Source organism: Triturus cristatus, chromosome 3_2, assembly GCF_964204655.1.
Source record: "Triturus cristatus chromosome 3_2, aTriCri1.1, whole genome shotgun sequence".
Lineage (NCBI taxonomy): Eukaryota > Metazoa > Chordata > Amphibia > Caudata > Salamandridae > Triturus > Triturus cristatus.
The window spans coordinates 919,331,924-919,357,002 of NC_140584.1; the positions used below are offsets into that span (position 1 = coordinate 919,331,924).

The following is a 25,079-nucleotide window of genomic DNA, read 5'->3' on the forward strand; positions in this document are numbered from 1 at the left end:
TCCTGAATGTTGGCTTACGTTTTGTAAATGGTTCATTGATAAACTAACGGTATGTTTGGACCGGATGTTTCAGTAGAACAGCGGGTTAGGCATCAGTGCTGAAGTGGCCCAGTGTGCTTTCATGTGACCAGTCATTATAACCCTGTCTGTATCTTGAATCCCCTCTGCTGGCCTCCAGTGAGAGGAAAGTGGCCTTTAAAACCAATTACCAGAGGGCAGGCGGGCAACTAGAGCCAAATTTCGGCGGGGCTGGAAAAGATTTCGGGGGGGGGGCTAAGTCTTCCAGCCATAGGCAGAGTGGCTGTAAGAAGGGGCGAAAACGCAACAAAAGCCTCATTAACGAGTAAATGGTCTTTTAAAGACCTGTGAAGTACTCGGGTCCGGCAGCAATTAGACGGACGCCAGCCCGCGAGGCTGTCTCAGCCGGGCTGACACACATGACGGGGGGGCTGAAGCCCGGTGAGCCCAATGGGTGTTGCGCGCCTGACAGAGGGGTCACATGTTCCATCTGACCAGAAGCCTCCGTTCTGTCACCCAGGGCTTACTGGCTACCGTTTAGGTATGAGAGATGGGGGTTCCGGGTGGGGGTCGATCTTTTAATCTTTTAATGTCTTGGCTCCTTCCTTTGGACTTTCTTTCTCGTTGTTAATTTCTGTAATCTCATTTTCACAGCAATCTCCATCTGATCGCTTCATGCCGGGACCTTTGATTGCAAAGGCGGGCAAACTAGGCTGGCATTGTGTAGTGGATTACAAACGGCATCTGGACCTAGGTGCTGCAGTGTGCCGTCCCCTCATTTTACTATTGCTGAAAGCGTGCAGTGAACTAGTGAACTTTTTTGTGCAGATTGAAGTTTCCAAGGTGACTGACTCAGGCGCTTTCTGCTTGGAGGGGACCATACTCCTCTATGCCTTTGGCACTGCAACATGTTCCCTGTTAGAATGCTTGCCACTTGGTAAGCAGAGAAGTGTTGAGGACCAATTCAGGAAATTTTATTTCACAATGCATGAGAAATGGCTAGCTATGATGCATAGAAATGTCCCTTCACCAACCATGGCGTTTGAAGCCAATGAAGCTTCACTTTGGTACTCTGCGCAAGTGTTAGATCCCTTCCGTAAAGGGGAATTTTCGCCAGACTTTGAGAAGTACAGCTTCATTTTTGACCGCTTTAACACCTCTGAGGGCATATGCACCCAGTTCAACTCATATGTTTCAGAACCTGGTCCAGACAATGTCAACCTTGAGGTGCAGCAGTATTGGCATGGAAAGCTACGTCAGTGGCAAGAGTTGGCAAATTGTGTACTGTCTGTTTTGGCGTTGCCAGTCTCAAGTGCCAATGTCGAGAGGGCCTTTTCACAAATAAAAGTGTACATGGGTAGGAAAGAGAGAGCGCGAATGACAAAAGATTCACTGAAGAAATATTGTATGGTCTGCTACAATAAATTCGACTTGTAAAAATGTATTTTAACCTCATATACACTGTACATAGACTGTCTATATTCCATGCACCAATTAAGAAAGCAAACAAGAATAAAAGCAAAGCGTCCCATAAACACCGGTAAAACACCGTTTCAGTTGTTTTTTATTGCGCGAAAATTAGTAACCACTGAAAAGCACTGTTTTTTTGAGGTATTGAAATCACTGGAAAACACTGAAAAAACACCGCCAGAATTTACCAAAAATAGAAACTGAAAACAGGAAAGCTTATATGCATTATACCGAATGGTATTTGTATCTTATGTATGCACTTACATTTCTTTATTGTCTTTTTAGAGCCACAAGCTTGTCCTACTTTATTTTGACATATATAAGAAGATCTTTCATCTCCATGAAGGAAATCTATGTTACAATTCAAAAACAGAAAATACCATGCTAGATTTTTTATGACAACTTGAAATCACTATGCGGTGCTTAATAAAGTTTGTTTTAAAAAAATATATATAAAATAACACAGAACGTAAATGTAAAATAAAGGCAAGTTAAGTTAATCAGTTGGAAATGCATTATAGTACTTTATGAAACCTCTGTTAGTTATGCACTGCAGAGGTCTGCATCTGTACCCAGACGGCCACATAATTGAATCCTTGTTGGAGAAGTGCAGAATAGTTAGGGACTTAAACAGCACATACTTGACAGCTCAGCTGGAAACTCCTTTCCCATACCACTCAAAAATAATAAATGTGTGTCATCAGGAAGTGTCAAGTGATTCCATTCATGAAAGCCAATACCGGCTTAGGAGCTCCCTTTACATTTGCCGATTAACTCCTTGCGCACATTTACATTTCTTTCATGGAAGCAGGCACCCTGGCATGAAGGCTTGTTTGGCTGTCTGCTCCTCCCTTGGCTTCACAACACAGGAGACTTCCTGCCTTAAACTTCAGCGGAAGAATTTCAGCGGTCTGAATTAACCGTTCGTGGACAGTTATCTTGTCCGATCCTGCCCACTTCGACTACTGTGTTGACCGAGCATTTCTCCCATTCGATAGTGTCATTCTAGTGCCCAGTGCTGTTGTACACAAACCTGGGTCCATCAGTTGAACACTGGTGATGTGCAGCATGAAGCCTCCAGGAACTGGAGAGCCAGGTTTGTGTCAGAGCGCATCCTCAATATCCGGTAAATCTGTGCAAATCGAAAAAAAATATGAATCTCAAGGGTTAGACACCCCCCACAGAGATTTAAAAAATGCACTTTCATGGAGGCAGCCACTCTTTTGACATAGTACGTTAAGAATAAATAAGCATTCTTCATTGACCTTGCTGGGTCACTATCGCAGAGACGTGTTAAGGCATGGACAAAGTGGGCTCTGGCCCAGGGCCCCAGCCTTTCAGAGGGCCCCCTGAGAGAGCCAGCTCTGTTCTGCAGAGTCTTACCAAGATGACCTTTAATAATTCTTAAACAGAATTTTTTAAATACCGTTTTTCCTTTAAGTTATTTTTATAGTAGGGGATATGTAAGAGTCTATTACAAACATTTTGCAGAGAAATGTTCTTTAAGTTTCGTGCAACATCCATACAAAAAGGTTTCTTTTAGATCAAAACAGGACCTCACATATGAGAAATGGGAGGGTGTCATCTAGATTATTTGCAGCAATATTAGTGAGCTGCAGCTGTGTTACAGTATTGAAAAACATCATTATCCCTGAATATTAGATGTAAACACATTTAGGGGCAGATTTAGTACTTCTGGCGCATCTCTGCTAATCAGCAGGTATGCGCCAGAAGAGTTGCGACGCATCTGCCCACCCGTGCGTCACCACTGATGTGCTGCATTTACAATGCGGCACACCGTGGCGCACAGATGGGCAGATGCGTCTCGCATCCCCCCGCGGAAAGGCGGCGCATTGCTGGAGTTGCCTCGCAAGCGCGACACACCTCCAGCAAGGCTCGGGGTGCCCCTATCCCTAACATGCTGCGTCAATCCTTACGCCTGCTTCAATCAGGCACAGGGTTTTGACGCAGCATGGCTGTACAAGTGACTGAGTGAAATCTTGTAGATTTCACTCAGCCACTTTTCGGAGGCGTTCCTGCGCCGGAACGCCACCCCCTGTACAGGAACGCCCACATGTGGTGCAGGGCTCTACAACGTGACGCATCTCCCTAGATGCGTCACGTTGTAAATAGCAAAAGTGACACAACGGCAGCGCAAATCTGGCGTAAGGGGCTTGAAAATGTGCCTCTTAGAATTTAGACGAGTGTGTCCTGAGGCGCAACTAGAGCCAAATTTCTGGGGGGGTTAATAAATATTTCGTGGGTGGGGGGGCTAATTCTTCCAGCAAAAGGCAGACTGGAGATGCAGGGGCTCTAAGAAGGGGTGAAAAAACAACAAAGCTTCATTAACAAGTAAATGGTCTTTTAAAGACCGGGCTGACACACACGGCGGGGGCGCTGAAGCCCTTTCAGCCCTATGGGCGTTGCGCACTTGAGTGTGTCTGTCAGTGACCTGGCCAAAGACAGCATGAAAGAGCTGAAATTGCATCATAAATTCAAACCTGTTCCCAACAGGGGCCCCCAAAATACGTTTGGCTCAGGGCCCCCATAATCCTTAAAATGTCCCTGCACTATCGTAAACGCCGGACTTCATCCGCATTTTGAGATTAAAGGTAAACAGGGAGAGGAGTTGGCCTAACGGTTAGGGCGCTCGACCTCGGATCTGGGGGAACTGGGTTCGAGTCTCTGTAATGACGCTAAACATCGTGTGATTCTGGGCAAATCACTTAGGGGCATACCTACAAGGCGGCGATATAAAATTATCGCCGCTTTTGCGGCCGTTTTCGGCCGAAAAGCGCTGATAATTTAATCGCCTAATTAGCAAGGTCGCGCTATCGCGTGAAACCTTGCCTTAGCGCCTGAATTCCTAACGCCCATCTTTGCATCTCTAATGAGATGCAAAGTGGGCGTTCCTCCCCAGGATAACGAATTCTCCCATTATCAAGCCTCACACAAAGCAGCATAGCGACAAGAAAAGTAGCGATAACCTCTGTTATCGCTACTTTCCTTACGCCTGCTTTGAAACTGACTTAGCCATGATATCCTATGGAAGGTGGATATCATGGCTAAGTATGTGAGGCCCTATTAGCAAGCTATCGCCAAACTTCGTGCGATTATCGCTGGGTTTCCAGCGATAATCTCACGTTTGGCAGTTAGCGCTAGGATTATTATCGCTTTTGAGATAAGCGTTGCTAATAGCACGCTATCTCAGCGATAAAAATCCACGCTAGCCGGCGGTAATTATCGTAGCGCTGAGTGCGCTTAGCGATAATTATCGGCGGTTGTTGCTAATATGCCCCTTGATCTCCCCGTGCCTAACAAAAAATAAATGTGTGTCTTCATGTAACGTAACTGGTGCTATACAAAGCTCTCTGATACCTGATTGGATTCGGGTCAAGTTCACGCTATATAAAACTATGCAAAAAAAGCACACAAAAAAACAGGTAGGGGTTAAGTCGGTATCATTCGCATAGGTATGTAGGCATGTTTCCTTGGAACTGCTGTCACAAACTGAGGGAAGTCACACGCTTTTTTTTTTTTGAAAACCGTTATTCTTCAAAAAACATGGACACAGCTATTCAGCCGACAACCCGGAGGTTCGGCAGCTTTAAGAGAGCAAAACAAAGAAACGTCCACAGTGCATAAAAGGAGAAGCAAGAAAGGTTCTGTTTTAAATAAACACAAACTCACACAAAACCCCAGCAAGGCGAAAAACACTAAATACCACTGGTGATTGCCCCTCAGGGGAGAGCGGACCCCCCTCGTCTAACAGTCACAGTACTGTGATAAAAGGAAAAAGGGGGAAAAGCAGAGGCCCAAGAAATCAACTAACAGTCAGATATATATACAAAGCTGGAAAGAATGTTAGGGAGAGAGCTGTTCATCAGGGGGATCCAAATCAGGGGCAAGACATATGCCCCCCCTATACTGGTTCCACCGCCCCCAAATGGCATGCCACTTCCGAGGGCGCCCTCTAGCGCAATATACTGTCTTTTCCCTTAGCATACTCCAGTCCATATTTTCTTTCCACGCAGTCAATGTGGGGGGTCCCGCAGAGCCCCACAGGCGCGCGATGTCTCGCTTAGCCACCATGTTACCCAGAGTCACCCACAGGGTCTGTGCCTCATCGTGATCGGTAGGCCCCCAAACATTCAGGAGACAGCACCGCGCCTCCGGCTGCATAGCAATGCCCGTCACCTCCCCCATCACCGCATGGACTCTCCTCCAAAATTCCATGATGACGCTACATTCCCAAATGATATGCATGAAGGTACCCACCATACCACAGCCCCTCCTACATAAGCCCTCCTCAGAAAATCCCATATGAACCAGCCGTGGCCCCGTAACATAGACTCTGTGGAGTATTTTGAGCTGCACCAGCCTCAGACGCGATGGGATCGCGACCTCCTTAGGAGAGGAAACCGCAGACTGCCAGTCCTCATCATCCAGCTCAAGTCCGTCCCTAGTCCACTGGTCCCTCAGCCCCAATAGCAGGTCCGCCCGAACATTAATCAATTTCTTATATATGAGAGAAATCGTGCTCTCTGGCATATGGCCATCGAGGATCCGGTCCTCCAATGGAGAGGGCTCAGGCACCTTCTCACCCTCTACGAGCACTGACCACAGGGCATGACGCACCTGAACATAGCGGAAGAACTCTGATTTCACCAACTCATACTCCTTCTGCAACTCTTCAAAGGACTTCACCCTCCCCTTAATCAGCAAGTCGCCAACCCTGGAGATACCGATCAAGTCCCATTTATCAAAGCCTTTCGTGTGCCAAAGCCTCCCCAATTTTTCGGATTCAAACAACGGGGTAGCAAGGGTGAGCCTATCCTTCCAGCCCAGCGAGTCAGTCGCCAACTTCCACACGCGCACCGCCACCCCAGTGGGCCCCGTGAGGGACGAGTCCAGCGCCCGCGAGTACAACGCTCTATGGTAGTTACCGCCGCGCAGCAACCATCGGTCCATGGCGTAGCCGCACACGCTCTTTTTAGGATTCGACACTTAATGTTGTTATACTTTAAAAGTAGTGGAACAATGTTATCATTTTACAGGACACATCAAATCACTTTTGCTTCAATTGCGAACAAGCAGACAATGCAGCGAGAGATGCGCAGCGAAATGTGGTTGAAACTTCATTGTGCAATTAGCAACTGGTACTATTTGCACTTTATGTTAGATAAGATTTCACAGCAAATCTGGCGCAGAGACGGTGGATCGAACCCAATGAATGAATACAGAGCAGTTTTACAAAGCAGGGCTGTTGCTGTTCTTTAGATTCCATTTACCGTGGGCATGACGCAAATTTCACATATCAAACGTTCTTCGCAGCCTGATGCGAACGATACCTCATTTTGCGCAATTTCCTTGTATCGTATTACAATTTGATTTCATTTCATCCACTTCACAGGAGGATGAAAAGATCAGAGGATCGTCCTGCGATCGAAACAAGAAATATCGGGTTTCACAGACGTGCTGCTAAACCGGTGCAGCGGACCAATCATTAAGTTCGATCCATCTCGTCATAATCTAATTGTAAGAAATACGTGGATTTGGGATCTCCTGAGAACAGTAATCATTTTTATGCTCAAGGAATACCACTGCCATGAGCGCAAGCACTTAACGTATGCCCATTGGCATGGAGTATTAATACTTGCCTTTTAATGATTTCAGGACCCACAAATGTGCTCTAGACCGCCCTCCCCCCCCGGAATAATGAGGCACCAAATGGAATATTTTGTGAGACGAACGGAAATTTAGTTGCTCAAATTTGCATTTTTGGTGGCTATTTGGCATTGTTTAGTTGACATTCCTTGGTTTCTCATATTTTAAACAACCAAAACCTCAGCATCTTCTGCCATTAATCTATCATGTCATCGCTCACCTGGAGAATTTGCATTTCGCGTGGCTTCTCTCAGCCCAGGGTATTCAAATATTAATACCCTTCAGGAAATATTCCTCCACCCCCTTCCTGCCTATCTGGCTTCCATGTTGACCCAAGTCAGCCTTTCTTCCCGTATTTGTTTCCCTTTCCTGATGTTTTGTATCACTTTTTTTGGGATTGTATTTACTCTTGGGGTCGATTTGAATTACAACTTTATTAAGCTGAGAAATAAAGGACCATAAAAGTACATAAAGAAAAGCATAATCATATAAATTCATAAATACACAGCAATATATTAAAATAAAGATTAAAACCAGCTGGAAACCCATACATAAAATACATTATAATACTATACTTTTCCTGAGATGTATGGCAGCCCAACTATAAAGTGCAATTCTAATACAGACCAAAGGCTTGTTAGTGCAAATAAAAATTTCAAAGCCACTCGGTAATAATCCCTGATTATACTTTCAAGGAGAAGTGGTTTTAGATAATATTTTCTTAAACCCTCATAAAATCCACAAAATAGCATCAAGTGCTGTGTGCTTTGACCGACGACAGATAGGGAGGCCCGGACGTGAAATTCCATACCCCTTCCCCAGTTCCTTCTGTGTTATACCCCAGTTCACGGAACATATTAATTACCAGGATCCATGGGATTTACAACCTATGTATCAAGCAACCAGTGTATCTGCGACTAATGTTGTGGGCTGTCGGATACTGTAATAAGCAATCTACTGGATTGAAAGATTCGTCTGATGTATATCACAATAAACCTGAAAATGTTAATAAAAATATGTTACAAAAAAAAAAAGTGCTGTGTGCTTTGAGCTGCAACACCATTGCAAGGACAAGGTGTAGTAGATGATGGATACTTTTTAATTTCAGGAAAGGCGAGCAAATGGTGAAAAACACTCAGTCATAATCTGGTTAACACAAAATGATGATGGGTGTTGGTCACCCAAGTCAGATAATGCTGGCATCCCTCCAACAGCTCATTTGATACATATAAAACTACAGTATGTTTCTTGCATTCATCAAGCGATCTACACTTAGGATGATGCTCTTAATAACGCTTTTTTTCCAATGAGGAACCACTAGCAGGGTTGATCTTAATGGGTTAATCAAACAGCAATTTATAGAGCCCTTTTATATAGGAAAGCCAGGGTATTTTCAATATGTGGTCAAGTGCTAAATAGTCGGATATAATTGACTTCGTAAAGTTTGTTTCTGTTTTTGACCATATAGAGTGCCAAAGTAAAAGGGGTTTTAAGGCTAGTGTGGCCTCTAAGAAATGTATTCCAGCCTAATTATGTAATATAAAAGATGACACGGATCTGGGTGCGCACAACAAATCTTTGAGAAAGCGGGACTCTTCCACCTGTAATAGTTGACTGGGAGCATAGCCCCACAGGCCTACCCCATGAGTAGCGGTTGTAGTGCCCCTCACTGTGTACATTTCAATCGCTGCCTTGATTGAGCGACTGACAATCTAATGGGAAAACCTGAACACTCCCTCTCAAACTCTGCTCAATTTCATTTGGGTGCTTGAAAGATGCTGGGTCCAGGATCCACCGTTGGTGAATAAGACCCCTAGGTAAGAGAAGGCGTTGACATTAACAATTGGGACTCCCTCAATATAAAAGATCCTATGTTTCTGCACTTTTCCACATAATATTGAAAAAGTCTATGCCTCATTGACTTTCATTTTCCGAGAAACCATAAAGACCCCAAAGGTGTTCATCAATTTTTGTAAGCTGACGGGTGTCCTGGCTAACAGGGCAACGTCGTCAGAGTGCAATAGGATTAGTACAGGGCGATTTCCACAACAGGAGCACCTGCCTGAACTGTCTGCAGCAAACCCACTACCCCATTGATAAAGAGTGAAAAAGGAAGCCGTGCTGGTATGCAGCCCTATCTAATACCCATCTTGATTTGATACGAGGGGGAACATTCTCCGTTGGGGCCGTACCGGACCCTGCCAGAGAGATTTCCATGAAGGTGTGCTTAGAAACTAATTACGTTTCTTTGGGCACCCGGGGCAATCATGTGGCTTCTCTAAGCCCAGGGTATTCAAATATTAATACCCTTTAGGGAATATTTCTTTGCCCCCTCCCTACCTAGCTGGCTTCCATATTGACCAAAGTCAGCCTCCCCTCCCCCCTTCTTTGTTTCCATTCCCTGATGTTTTGCATCACTTTCGTTTGAGATTGTGTTTACATTTGGGGTCATTTCTGGCCATGCTTTGTTTCAGGTGCTAATTAGAAGGGAACACAACGTGTATACAGCGTTTGTCTCAGTGCCAGCAGTGTACAAATAGCAAAGGCGCACTTTGATGGCCGGGAGTATACTCAGCAGTGTTTACCAATTGGGATACAGTGCCGGCCAAGAGTGTAATATTTGTACCATTATTACATGGCAGTAGTTAACACATGTTTAAAAATGGTGCGTACAGTGTCGACCGAGCATGTACACATTGATTCTCAGCAGTGCGGGCGAGTAGTGTACACAAATTGTTTACTAGCAGCCAATTCAACGTGAGCTTTAATGTAAATCATTCAGACCTCTTTCACATGTTTTGTAGGTGCTACACATACATCCACTCTACTCCAAACCAAAACACATCAGTAAAAGACATTGTCATTTACAACACCAATAGCTCTAACTCTCAAAAATACAAGACCTATTGGCATTGTCAATCCAATTTTTTAACCAAAGTTTTCCAGCCTGACTCGGGGTAAAAAAATCAAGCTTGTGCGACGATCAAAGATGTCAAAACTACAAAACTCAAGTTACATTCATAATAAAATTTTCTTTGTCCTATTACAGAGGTGTAAAGGCAAACTTTATCTGGCTCTGTTCTGATGACACATATTTTAACGTATACATTCTAAAAGGATAAAGGAAGTACTTTAATTCATGGTGGGAAACTAATAGTACAGGAGGCTGCCTTTTGCATTCAAAATGCTGCCTTCCCTCCTCCATCCTATGTTTATCAAGATCCTGAAAGCAGCCTCTCTGCAGATCCACAGCTATTCCTCCATGGACGACATTCCTATCAGAGCAGTGTCGAAGAATGAAGTAGAATCCCATCTCTCCTTGAATTGCAGTCCCTGTATAACCTTTGATTACCTGTAAGATACCACACATCCTTATTGTTACTTCTAGGAGTATTTAGATTTCGGGAGCAATTCTGTACTCCTGTCAACCAGTAGACAGATGTTAGTTCCAGAGGTGTTTGGAAGTCTAGGAGTGTAGCTCAGGGATGCTTCACCTTGCCAAGCTTCCAACAGCTTTATCTAGCCTAAACCTTGGGACTTGTTTCTGGATAAACAGTTGAAACCTGTACCTGCACTTCGGCCCTTGGTACAAAATTTGCAGTTATGGGTGTCCCCACCTAACCTTTTGATGAAATTCTCCTTCCACCTGGCCAATCCACATCTTAATCACACCCAACTCTTTGGAGAATTGGGGATATAGGGAGCCACTGCAGTACCTTGTGGGACAAATTTGATTTCTCGCTCCACATAAACATGTTGGAACTGGAGGCTGTCTTTCTAGCACTGAAAGCCTTCCTACTAGAGGGAGGAGAACCATAGTAGTGATTGTACATATGGACAACCCTCAGAAAGTGTCTGTGTGAGAAAGTGTCTCTAGTGATATTGCTGTGGCAATGGGTGATGGATCATTGTATATTTTAACTGGTCCCCACAAAGCTTGGTGCATTACACAATCGGAGCTACTGTCATACAGATAATCGGAGCTAGTGTCTCTACTTTCTATACAAGGTGAAAATGAATTGTGAAGTCCTACATTCCATCACTGAGGACTCTGGTCACCCGGCCGTAGATGTCTTCAGCACTGTGTAGGAGTAGTGTTTAAATGCACGTGGAAAGCGCTTAGAACTATACGTTGGTTATCCAGAATTAGCTTGATGCTATCAAGAGTGAAGGCCACAAAGAGTTAACAGCATCGTAATAAGTTGTGTGCAGAATTCCAGAGTATAGATTTGAAGTGCATGCCTATTTGCTAGAAGGGCGGTCCTTGTTCTCCAGGCTTTATAATGTTCAAGAAGAAGAGGGAGAAAAGGGGTGCTTGTGCAGTGGGTGAAAACACCTGTAAGGTCATGTGATGGTTGAGCAGCCAGGGTCGAGGAAGTTCTTGAAGGGATAAATGTCATCATATTTAATACTGCACCATTTTCATTTATGGGGAGATTCAGTACAGGCGACAGGCCAAAGGACTATTATACAAGTTGGGATACTCTTCCTGGAAGCAGGTAGAGGATACTGCTGGACCTTGATCTCATGCAAAATCACAGTAGATGTAAGGGCAGTGTTAGATTGTTTATTTTATTCCTTTATCTAGAGTCTCTTAAATGCATTCCTCGTGCAGTGTTTTACTAAATGTGCCTTATTTAATCATAAAATGTATTTGGTAATAAAAGTTTGTTAAACCTTATTTTGCCAAAGTTGCAAAATCGCATATTACTCAAGAACTGTGTGTCTATCTATGAGACGCCAACTGGTGAGTTGAGGGTTGGACTATTTTGAAGTAATGGGCACACTGTACTGGGATCGACCTCCTGTACAATACAGCAACCCATTTTGGCAGTGTGACCAGTATGCCTTCTGATTGGGCAGGGATGTCTAAATCACTGAGGGATGGCCATATCTTGGATTTTATGGGAAGGTTCCTGTATGTCTTTCCTCCAACAGTTCTAGCTCCAGATGAACATTCGGTTGGGGAGAGGCACGCAGCAAGGCTGCTGTGGACAGTTTCAAGCAAAGCTTTACCTATTGTCTTTAAATATCCTTCTACAACCATGAAGCATTAGGAATGCCTGCTTGAGATTTAGGCTCAAAGGCAGAGTCTATTCCCACTTACCGCCTTGATCAAAGTGTGTTCTTAGACAAAGACAGATGAGGGAACCACCCTGCTTTTTTCCTTTAGGCAAGCCCTAAGAGATTAGGGCTCGAATATTGTGGGTCCTGACGAAGACCATAGACCCCTTAGGGCTGTTCTAGGCCGAAACATGTTGACCTGATCACCAGGTGTCGCTTATCAATGACTTGTCCTCTCAACACCACCCTTGTTTTTAGACTTATCCTTATCTTTCCCCCCCGAATAAAGATTTACCTGCAAGATAGATCATTTTAACTCACTTACCACTGTCGATATCTAGACAGTCTCCCTCCTAGTGGAGGTTACGCGGTCACTTGGAGAACAGGACACTCGAGTGACAGACCCAATGATGACGCTTTCAAACAAACCACACTAAGCCGTGATTACATACACCGCAGACTGTGATCATGTGGTTGGAGGGCTCCCAAGAAAGAAACTATCTTTGAGACTCCGGCATTGAGCCAGTTGAGGTTCATTCCCCCCCCCCCCCCCTTTATTGATTGATAACGAAGATCAGAGTTGTTTATACAATCTTACGGTGTCAACTTGGTGTTGCTGAGTTTGGTCTTGGAACTTGTGCTGATGAACTATGTGTCCTCCCTGAAGGAGATGCAATCTGTCCATGATGCCATGGAAAGTAAGTGTTACACATTCTAGTGATGCCAATCGGGTCCTGCTTCTTGAGAAGTTAGCTTTTGTCTGCCTTTGCTTCTCCACAGAAAACCTGGGTGTTCTGGCCCCCACCAGAAAATTCTCTTATCGGAAACCTAATGGTCTCTTAGCACCTCATTCTGATTCTAGACAAACTGATCCACAAACCTTTATGACCTTTAACCTCATGCATCATGAAACTCATTGAATGGTAGACCATTCATGTTGGCCCCCAAGACTTTCCCAATCGTTGGCCTAATGATTGTCATTCCATTCATGCTCACATCCTCCTTTGGGGTAGAAGATACCCACATAGTTTGAAAGGCAAGCATACCTTTTGGATCTACCACGGTAGTAACAGGGACCTTCATTCTACTACCCAACTCTTTCTAGTTTTGGGGGGCAACGATGCTAGCTCCATTGTTGCACAACAGTATTACTAATTGTTACATTCTACATGTGGCTGAACCTTCATCTGGTGTTTTTGTACACTACACAGTATCCAAGTTAGAATGTACCTCTCTGAGATGAATGCTAGTGCAGGTACGTGAGCCTCGCCACTGGCGATCTCCCAAATATACAGTCTTAAGACTTTCTCCCAGAGAAATTTTAAATTTGGCCTAGAAGTTCTGTGTAAATTGTTTGCCCAAGCTGCCCAATGTCCTCTTATCTTTCCTCATTTGCTCTGGAATCTACCCAAGGATTGATTATAGGAAGTTGTCTAGATGTATGAGTAGAATAAAGTTGCTTTCATGTTAACTTCATTACCTTAGTTTGCTTGCCCCTTCAGCAAGAGCACAATTATGTGCAGAGAAGCGCTCGTATGATCCGATACCCAGCTGCATGAATGGAAGTGGACTACAAGCCTCCAATTTAACATCTTTAGATTCAGTATAAGGTGTCACTAGTACGTGACAGGGAACAGACTTGTCGAGAATTGGAAAGAAACTTAGAGGAATAGGTTGCCATAAAGGTAATTGTATTCTTCTAGTAAGAAAAATCTCATCTACATAGCATGTTGGGTTTTTCTAAGTTAAATACTCATTGGTTGAATGAATGTTTTTCCAGAGTGTTTGGATTGCTGCGCATGATGACTTCTTTTTTTTCTGTACAGGTTGGCAACTTTATACAAATCTCCCTGTCAGAAGGAGGCCACAGTGCCATACGAGGTTACGGTAAGTCTGATTCATTGGTCCTTTGACCGAAGTTACAGATCCATACTAGAGATAAGACTCTCCTGAAGTTCCATGTTTTTTTAAGGCTGTATGGAGGGATCAATTGTATTTTTTCTCATATCCCTTTGTACGGATCACCAGTGTTTGGTCAGGTTTACCTAGTTATGAGTGAACACCTCCTCACTGTGGCTAACTGGCAGAAACTGAGAAACTCCAGGGCAGAGCAGTGATGTCTCTAGATATGATTTTTGCACAAGGAACCAGAGAAAAAACTGGCGGGTCAACCTACAATGGGTGATCATGCCGATTGCGTGCATGTGATATATATATATATATATATATATATATATCCCATGTTTGCAGTCTCCAAAAAATCCGTGTCCACGGAAAGCAGAAACCACGCAGATCCAAAGTCAGGCACAATAGTTGTTAGTTTATTTTAAAGCCGAGTCTTATATATATAACAAGGCAGTTGTGCCGAAACGCGTCAGCGTAAAGAGAAATAAACCCAAGCTGGATAGCGAAAGCATCTCCTGTGTCGGTGTCCGATTTTTATTCAAGTCGGGATTGGTTGCAATATATATATATATATATATATATATATATATATATATATATTCACTTAAAAAACCATAGGTTTCACACATGTTGTAGTTAGCTGGACATTTCACTCGTAAAAAACCATTGAAATTCCCCCGTTATAGTTAGTTCAGATAACTATTACTCGCGCGACCGCAACCCACTGCTGATGACGTCACATATTACATCACTCATGACATGGTCAGTGGCATCACTGATGACATCATCCTTGTGATTGAGTGGCGGCCGCGCGAGTTATAGTTATCTGAACTAACTATAACGGGGGAATTTCAATGGTTTTTTTTACGAGTGAAATGTCCAGCTAACTATAACATGTGTGAAACCTATGGTTTTTTAAGTGAATTTGCAAGGTTTGTTAACTGCTAATTCCTAACTATAACGTGTGTGAAACCCATGGTTTTTTAAGTGAATTTGTACGGCTTTTTAAATGCTAAGTTATGTATGTTTTATTATATTTTATATATATATATTTTTTTTAAAGGTTTTTCACCCCACGATTTTTTGATGAAAAAATAAAATGTTTTTTTCACCCTTCGGGGTCCTTCAGGGACCCCCTGACAAAGGCTAGGGGGTCAGGAACTCTCTACCCTGCCCCCTTTTCACGTTCGCCACCTTCCTTTTTCACTCTTGCACTGAAAACAAACAAAATGGCGGCCGACACTTCCTGATTTCGACCGATTCGAACGTTGACTGACATGAAACCACCAATCGGAATTACGCTCGCGCACGTTAGGGTGCTCGCACGGTGCGCGCACGGTGCGCGGCTATAGATATGTATGTGCTTTTAACTGCAATTTTCTCAGGAACTACTGAACAGATTGACTCCATATATGCAAAAGGCACATCCCTGAGCTGAGGACTACCTCTTTGCCAAATTTCAAGTAATTCTGGTCAGCCGTTCGGGCTGTACCTTGGACTAAAGGTCCCTATGGAAAATTGCATGGGGAAAACGCGTTTTGGGACCCCTCTTTTTTTCTCAGCCCCCGCTTGACGAATCCCCCCCGAGACTTTCAGGGTAGGAGCGGAGCGGAGCGCCCCACTTATTTTGAAAATTTTGCGAGGATTCGTCAACCGGCGCCAAAGTTATTCCAAATAGAATGTTGCGGATTTCCTATGGAAACATGGTCCTAACTATAACTATCTACTGGCGACCGCCAGTAGATAATGTGTGTATATATATATATATATATATATATATATATGTGTGTGTGTGTATATAGATATATATAGATACTCGTTCCAACGTCTGCTTTTGAAAATTTAACCTAGACTCCAGCACGCTCGGGGTTGCTCAAACAAGTGTTTATTCAGGCCACATAGGTGTAGGTGACGCGTTTCAACTGTCCAAGCGGTCTTTTTCAAATATATATATATACCTTAAGGTAACTATACCTCGCGCCCTCACCATGCACTGCTAGTTACCCCACATATGACTTTTTCTATGACATAATTGATAATATCATTGCAACATTTGCAATGAAATTATTGAGGAGAAAACTGCATGGCGAGGGCGTGAGTTATAGTTACTCGAGATAACTATAACTAATGAAACGTTACATTGTTACTGAACATTTCTCCTAACTATAACGTTCCTTTAACCTTTGTTTTTTTGAGTGAATATACAAATAAATATATTTTTTAATTATTATTTTTTTTTTGTCAAAATGAATGAAGACAATATCTTGAGTGAAAAAGCCTTTTGCCATTTTTACAGCAAAGCCATAAGCATAGGATTTGAAAGTGCCATCCAGGCTTTGTCACTCTCTAGTGTTGCGGTCTGTACTAATCCTATACTTAAAAACTCTGCTAGGGAAACAGACATTTGAGGACAGCAGATTCGGTGTTGGTGGTGTTGTAGGGAGCTCCATATAAAGGGGCAGCTCTCCACCTAAACGTGGGAACTACCCAGAGTTCCCAGGTTCTTTTTGTGTGTGTATATTCATGGAAAAAAACAAAGGTTACAGGGACGTTATAGTTAGGCTCAGGTTTCACTGGTACAAAACCAGTGAATTTTGCATTTATAGTTAGTTGAGCGAACTATAACTTGTGCCCCCGCAATACATTGCTTATAACCTCACATATTACATCACTCATGACATGGTCGGTGATATCTCAAATGACATCGCTGATAACATCATCCAGTGACTGTGAGTGTTTTAAAAAAGTTTGAGTGTTAAATATATTTTTAAAATCAAAAGGAGTGAAAGCGTTGTGTTGAGACGGGGGTGGGGATGGTCTCAGATTCAAGAGACAGTCCCTCCTGGTGGAGGAGAAGACCCAATCATATAACGATTAGTGGCTAAGTATGCCAACGGGAGACATGCCTTTGGTGGAACAACTCTGTTGAGGGTCTCACAACAATTTTGGTGTTGTCTTCCCCACCCCCTGTCCCAACACAACTCTTCCACTCCTTTAGATTTTACATGTTCATTTAACAGAAGTTGAGTGGAACTATAACTTCGACCTCCCTCTTTTGATTCTTATTAAGTATATATACCAAGGTGTATTGGTGAATCAGTGGGTGTATGAGTGCCTGTATAGATGATTCAGTGGGTGCTTGACTGACTGTATGAGTGATTAGGTGTCTCAATGAATGTATGGGTGAGTGACTGGTTGTGTTAATGTCTGTATCAGCCTGTTGGTGTCTAAGGGGCTGTATGGGTGTGTGAGTGGGTACGCGAGTAGGTGTATTGGTGAGTGATTGGTTGTCTGAGTGTGTGGGTGAGGCAGCATGTGAGGGGCTGTATGGGTGAGTGTGTGTATGGCTGTGTGGGTGAGTAAGTGGATGTGTCAATGGTATATGGGTGAGTAAATGTGAAAGGCAATATAGGTGTGAATGAGATTGGCTGTATGGGTGAGTGTGTACTTGTGTTAGTGACTGTATGGATGAGTAAGTATGTGTTAGTATCTGTATGAGTAAGTGAGTGGGTGTATATATCTGTATGGATGAGTAAGTGGCTGTGTGATTGACTGTATTGGTGAGTAACCAGATGTGTGAGTAGCTCTATGGGTCACTGACTCAGTGTGTGAGTGGTTGTATCAGTGTATGAGTGGATATGTCAGTGGCTATATTATTGATTGAGTGGCTGTGTGAGTGGCTGTATGGGTGAGCGAGTGGATGTGTGTGTAGATCTATGAGTCAGTGAGTGAGTGTGTAAGTACTGGTATGGGTCTGTGAATGGTTGTGTGAGAATGGGTGTATGAAAGGTTCTATGGGGTATGAGTGGGTGCATCAGAGATTCGGTGGATGATGTTATCAGTGATGTCATTTGAGATGTTTCATTTCAAATAACTTTATTTCGGCTTTAGCCACAAAAGTGAGCAAAAAAATAAATACAGATTATACCAAAGCACAATAAATTATTGATTCTTATGCATACAGAAGATACAGACAAAAAATTTGCATATATTTCAGTTGAAACATGACAATATAAACAACACGTGGCTATACATTACACGGAATCATTTGCACTCGGATACCCACTTTTTGGGTGGAGTAGGGTGCCATCCACAACATATTACATCTACAGTACTACTGTTCTCCATTGTCAGATGACGTGTCTTGTGCAGTGGATCGTAAATATTGCCATAGGGGCTCCCAGATATGCTTGGGCCTTGACGGGGCAGGTAGCTCTTCTGCATATAATACAAGATTTTCCCTACAGTATACTAAGTCCTGTATCCAGTGATCAGGGATCGGGGCATCTGTACTCTCCCATTTCATCACCACCCGCTGCTTGGCTAAAAGTAAAGCGATTCTCACAAATTTACCCATGCCACCTTCCAGGAATGGTGTAAGGCACAGTAAACATATGTATAGAGTGCACTCTATTTCAATGTTAGTCATAACGTGCAGCCTGCATGTTACCTCAGCCCAGAATTCAGCCACCAGTCTGCACTCCCAGGCCAAGTGCCAGAAGTCTGCTCCCAGTGTCCCACATTGTTTAAATGCATCGTTATCTTTAAGACCGTATTTAAACATTTTGTGCGGTGTGTGATAAACCTGGTGGAGATATTTGAAGTGGATTATACGAATGTTTCCGTTGGATGTGAGTGCATTTGTGAGTTGACAGCAGTGCTCCCATTCTTTGTGCGTAAGCTGCGGATCAAGTCCTGTGTTCCACTGCTCCATGCTCTTATTGTGGGTCATGAGTTTCTCATCTCTGGCTATTCGATACAGTTTGGTGACCAGTTTGTGTCGCGTTGGGCTAACCAGCAGCGTCTGAAGGGACTGTAACGCTGGTGGCTAGGCCGGAAAGATGTTGTAGTGTGGCTGCATTGCCTTTTTCAATCTGTGAAAGATGAAGACAAAAAGCGGGGTCCTATTCTGTACATAGTTTAAGTTGTCTTCCGAGAGAAAAACGCAGTTGGGGTAGACATCCTGCATTTTGTCTATTCCTGATAACGTCAAGATGCGCATGGCTACCGTTTCCGGTGTCACTGAAAAGTCCGCATGATGTGCAATTGGTAACAGGGGGGTATATTGTGGTAGCTTTGCAGCCATTCAGCCTAGCGCCTGCCATGCGGCTATTGTGGTGTCTATCATGTTGATTTCACTTTTGGGTGTGCCCCTACGAGTGTGCGATAATATTGATCTCAGTGGGACGGGGTGTGCATCGCCGTCCTCGACCGCAACATGTGGGATGAAGTCGTGTGTGTTGTACCAGTAGTGTGCATACTGTGCTTGAGCGCAGAGATAATATAATTACACGTCGGGCACGCTAAGACCACCCCTATTGTAGTCTAATGTAAGGGTCTCCCAGCTCATTAGGGCCTGTTTCTCCCCCCCCCCGACCAGCCTGATTAGCAGCGACCGCACAATTAAAAAAAAAATATTTGGTAATTTTACAGGTATGTTGCTGAAGAAATACAAAAATAGTGGTAGTACGACCATCTTGATGAGGGCTCTGCGGTCTGCCAGCGATAAAGGCAGTGTTGGCCACCTGTTGCTCCAGCTCAGTGCACGCTGTGCCATAATTCTCACGTATAACTGTTTCGGGATCCCGATGGACCCACACCCCTAAATATTTTACAGGCTCTGTCGACCATATAAGAGGAAACTCCAGGGTATGGGGGGAGTATTCTCAGTCAGCGGCACTACCACTGATTTAGACCACTTAATGCTTATTCCCGAGAATAGTCTGAAACGTATATATTCTCGTAAAACTGGCGCCATGTAGGTTTGTGGTTCCCTCATAAAAAGCAACATATCATCCATGTAGAGTGTTATGCTCACAGGCCGGTGTATAAATCGCAATGCCGCCGCTCTATGTCTTTGCCTGATGATGCAGGCAAGAGGTTCCATCATCAAGGCAAAAAGGAGCAGTGAGAGGGGGCATCCCTGCCTGGTTCCTCTTCATATCTGAATAGGGTCCGATGTGTTTCCCTCCACGCGAATTCGGGCTGTGGGGGCAGTGTATAGCAATCGTACCCAATTGCTAAAGATGGGAGGGAACCCCATCCTCTGTAGTACATGGAATAAGTAGCTCCACTCCACAAATCGAAGGCTTTGGCTGCGTCAAGCATCACAGCTGCGGCCTGTAAGTTGGGATATAGTATGTGAAACATTGCAAATATTGTCCGCAAGTTATATGATGTTGACCTATCAGGGATGAATCCGTATTGGTCGGGGAGGACTACATTCGGCATCAGTTGTTGGAGTCTAGTGGCCAGGATTTTTGCTAAGATTTTCTCATCTATATTAATAAGCGACAGTGGCCGATAGGAGTCGCATCGGAAAGGTGGCTTGTCTTTTTTCAATAGGGTGATAATTAAGGCTTCCCTAAGTGTTGGCGGTAGTTTTCCCAATTCATAGGCTTCGTCATACATTTCTAATAGGTAGGGTATCAATTTGTCTGCAAACTCCTTATAGAATTCACAGGAAAGGCCGCCCGGGCCTGGTGCTTTCTTATTTCGGAGAGATTGAATTGCTTCACAAATGTCAGCTGCGGTAATTGGTTGACTCAATACTCTCTTTGTCCGTTGGACAGCCACGCAATAGCCACGTCCGATAAATAGTCGTCAAGTTCCGTTATGGCAGCCCCACCCTTCGAAGTATATAGTTCTGCATAGTTATTTCTGAACTGTGTGACAATGTCTCGTGTGATGTAGTGATCTATTCAGTCGCATCCGTAATCTTAGTCATTGTTTGTCTCTCTGAATGGATTTTGATCTTGGTGGCCAAGTTGTGCCCGGGTCTGCCAACTTCCCCATATGTGCGAGCTGCATGTCTATTTGAAAGATGGCGTATCTCTCCAGCGCCAGTTCCTGATACTCCAGTATCAAATCTTTGATGTTTGCTAACGTCTGTTTTCGAGGTAGACTCTCATGTTCCCGCTCGAGCCGAGACAGTGTGTTCTCAACTTTGGATAATTGACCCCGGATGTCCTTTAGTATTGCAGCTGATGTGCCAATGCATTTGCCCCTTATAGTGACCTTAAAGGCTTTCCAAAAGAATCACAGCGTTGTCGACAGAACCCTTATTTTGGTCAAAATATTTTATTATGGCTTCTCTTATCGTTGTAACATATAATGGATCTAGCAGCGCTTCACAGCGAAAGCATCATGTAAATTGACGTTGTATAGTTTGTGGAATGCGCAGCTTAAGCTGAACAGGGCTATGATCGTATAGCGTTTTGGGCAGCACCTCAATTGCGGAAACCCAGGCATTCGAGCCCTCACTCAGCAGCCAGTTGTCCAGTCTCGACCAGCTACCATGGATGTATGAGTGCCTACTAGTCTCTCCGCATTGCGCAGACGCCACATGTCTATTAAACCCAGTTCAGCCATCCCCTCATTAATGACTCGAGCTGCTTTGTGTGATTGCCTGCCCCCTCTGCTCGACTTATCCTTACTGGGGTCTAAATGTGTATTAAGTTCCCCTCCCCATAGTATTTAAGCATCAGGCCAATCCCGCAGTATAGATATTATATTTTCAAAAAGGCCTGGTTCGTCTGTGTTAGGGCCGTAGACATTCACGATAGTCAGCAGTGTACCAGCTAGCTTACCATGTACGATTGCATAGCGACTGTCCTCATACGTGCAGCTTTATATCATAGTGAAAGGAAGTTTTTTTTTATTAGTGTGATCGCCCCTCTAGCATATGTAAAATACGAGGATGCCCGTCTATACCCGGCCCATTGTGAGCCAATTCTGGTATCAGAGTGCTTCGTCAAGTGTGTTTCCTGAATAAGGGCTATCTTTATATCATGTCGGTCTAAATACGCTTACACCTGTCTTATTTTTTTTGGCGTGTTCAACCCACGTACATTCCACGTCAAGCAGCTGATTGCTTCGCTGTCTAGTTGTAACATATAGTCGTACTGTACATCATGCATGTTATATCTGAGGTTTGAGGCACACAAACTATAATCATTTTGATATCTGAGTCGTATTTAGCCACGTAAAACCATCTCCCAATCCCCGCCCCCGAAGCCACCCCCCCACCCACTTCAGCAACCCCAACTCGCTAAAGCCATGCTATACCTCCCAACACAATTCTCAAATGCAAAACAGATCTATAAGTACTGCGGGGATCACCCCTGGGGGAACGCTGGAGCACAGATAACCTCCCAGATGCAAAGGGAGGCGGCTGAACTTCAGTAATAAAGGTTCCCAACCTGATTACGATACAAAGTAGAAAAATTCAGTGGTTAACATTGGTTTAAACAGTAATGCGATATCTTATCTGAATAGTTAGAGTCCATATCCCAGTCCGTTCTGCAGGTAAAGGTGCGATGCCACAGCCATCTCGTTCATCCGTACGTTCAATGGGACAATAGGCAGGTACTCGGGATTTAGAATTAACCTCCCATACAACCATTCTATCCATTTGCCGCAGCGTTTAGAGATTCGCAATGTTAGTCCTCCTTGGTGCTGGAGGACTCCCGGGCCCTGCGCTTGAGAGACTTGGCATAATCCATTGCGGACTTTGGGGTGGTGAAAATTCTTGACTTTTCCTCCACTTCAATGCGCAGCCGCTCCGGGTAGAGCATGGCGTAGGGGACCTTCTCAGCCATTAGGAGTTTCTTGACAGACTGGTACTCTTTCCTTGCCGCTTGTACTGTTGTGGTGAAATCCGGGTAAAAAGCCAAGTTATTCCATTTGTGATTTATTGTGCTTTTTCTCTTGCCAAGCCTAGAATGGTGTTCTGATCTCTGTAATTTAACAGGCGTGTGATTATGGGGCGCGGAGGGCACCCGGGGGAGGACGAGCAGCCAGAGAACGATGCGCCCGCTTCACAGTCAGTAATTGTGATAAATGTTCTGCCCCCAAAATCTTGTGGAGTAGTGCTTCTACGTAGGTCTCCAGACGACTGGTGTTTGTGGATTCCGACAGGCCAGTTATCCATAGATTATTGGGTCTGGATCTGCCCTCCAGGTCTTCGTTTTTGGCTTGAATAACGGGCAGCACTTTTTCCATGTCGAGTGTCTTAGAGGCCGTTTGCTGCAAGTCGTCCTCCGCGTCCGATATGCGCGTCTCCGCTTCGCTCAGTCGCACTGCATGTTTGTCCAGCTTTGTTGACACGTGGTCCAGCCTTAGATTCAAACGGTCTATTTTTCCATCAATGGATTGCAGGCTGGTCTGCACGGCTAGGAGTGTTTTTTCAATGGAGTTTAACTTTTCACTGGGAGTCTCTTGTTCCGGATACGGAAGTGGCTCGCTGCTGCGATGTGCTAGTTTTCCATGGCTCAAATGCGAGACGTGATTGGCTGCGTTCAGTTCTCCCCATATTTGCGCCGCTGTGCACGTCTGCTGTATAGAGCGGTCTCACATCCCAACAGGAGAGCTTTGCGTTTCCATTACCAGGACCCTCTGCACTCAGCCTGGAGACTCAGCCCTGTTAACGAAGCGAGCAATAGTAGACCCTCTTAGTGTACACCAACTGGTCACATCTGTTGCACGTCGTGCTTAGTAGCCCGGGTATAAGATAGAGAATACCTGGCACCACTGCTCCTCAGCGGCTCCAACCAATGCTGTATATCAATGACAGCACCGCATATAGCCAGCCTTTAGTTCAATAGTTTTGGGCACATAGTAGGCCCTGGAGTGCTAAAAGTTCTCCTTTCACCCAACGCTGGCAAGGCTAGCGACCTCTCTAGGTGCCTCCCCAAACCGGACTCTCTCATGGAAAGGCACTATACTATGTTGAACTGGCACTCATTATAATAAGGGGCCCAAGTGATCCACCGCATCAGCTTCCCTTATACTTCGTGGCCTCCTCAGTGCTAGTTATAATGTCTGCATAGGAGCGCCTGTAACCCACCCAGTGTGTCAGCAATCGGGCATGGAAAGCTTTCTCATGTGTGTCTAATTAATTTTCGAGTTTATGGCAGATTCATAACCTTATCTGTGACCTGCCTTCCCACCATGCTGTGCCCGCATTGATGTTGCGTGCTCACCTTGGGGGCGCATCATGATATGCTGCTCTCAGGGCACACGTTGATAGCCCATGGCAGACGTGAGGCCCGAACACAGGCGTTGGCAGCCTAGACCATCTGCGCCGTGCTACGCCTGCGCCTCAGCACTCACCCAGCCAGCTGCGGGCATTGTGGGCCAATCACTAGTAGCCGCAGCACAACCCGGATCGCCGCTCCGGATCGCGGAAGGGGACCGCACCGCCTCGACCGTCGCTGCAGGCACCTCACACCAGCCCGGCGGAGGGGGGGGGAGGTCGGGATGGTTCTCGGCCCCGGCAGTGCTGTTCAATCTGCCAGGCCTCCCTCCACGCACTCACTGGCCATCACGATAGGCAGCGACCTCGAGGGCAGCAGCATGAGCCTGCGGCTGCTGGTCGCAGGCACCACTGCCTGTCGCCCACTGTGACGCGACGATCAGCGGGCTTGCTGGGCCGCCATGTTGTCGTCTCGGGCCCGCGCTTTCTTAGTCAAATATCTCGACAAGCAGGTCTGTTTCCTTCAATATTTGTGCACCCGGGTCATCCGCCATTTCGCCACTGCATTGATCTATAAGTGCAGACGGTGGATGCAATCAGGAAAAGCAGGATCTTGAGCAGATTAATTATTAGGCCGGCGGAGCTGCTCTACAGCGCAGCCATCTTGCTGTGCGCCCTCTAGCGCCCCCCAAAGCACAATCAAGTTAACAGGATAATCAATACCTAAATATCCGCGTCCTTAAATGCAAAGTCGATAAGTCACAACAATAAAACTACTGATACAGTTTCACACTGTGATAGAATAAAACCCTTATAAAATATTATCCAAATAATATACTAATCAAAACCTTAAAATCACTTAGCAGCAATAATAGCCCCCCTTTTTGCCCACATCAATGCCAAGAATTTTGCAGTTGCGTATACATACAAGGGAGATGGATAAGTAGGTAGTATTCTTAAGGCAATCATATGGCTAGAG

The 25,079-nt window shown here is 44.7% G+C and overlaps 1 protein-coding gene across 4 annotated transcripts in view; it reads left to right on the top strand.

Annotated features, from left to right (window-relative positions):
* Positions 1 to 25,079, top strand: part of RAD51C (RAD51 paralog C) — a 326,172-nt gene that overhangs the window by 259,000 nt on the left and 42,093 nt on the right. For all 4 annotated transcript variants that reach the window (XM_085649371.1, XM_085649372.1, XM_085649374.1 and 1 more), the window contains one exon: positions 14,046 to 14,106. In XM_085649371.1, coding sequence (XP_085505497.1) covers positions 14,046 to 14,106 — 61 coding nt within the window. The remainder of the gene's footprint in view (positions 1 to 14,045; positions 14,107 to 25,079) is intronic.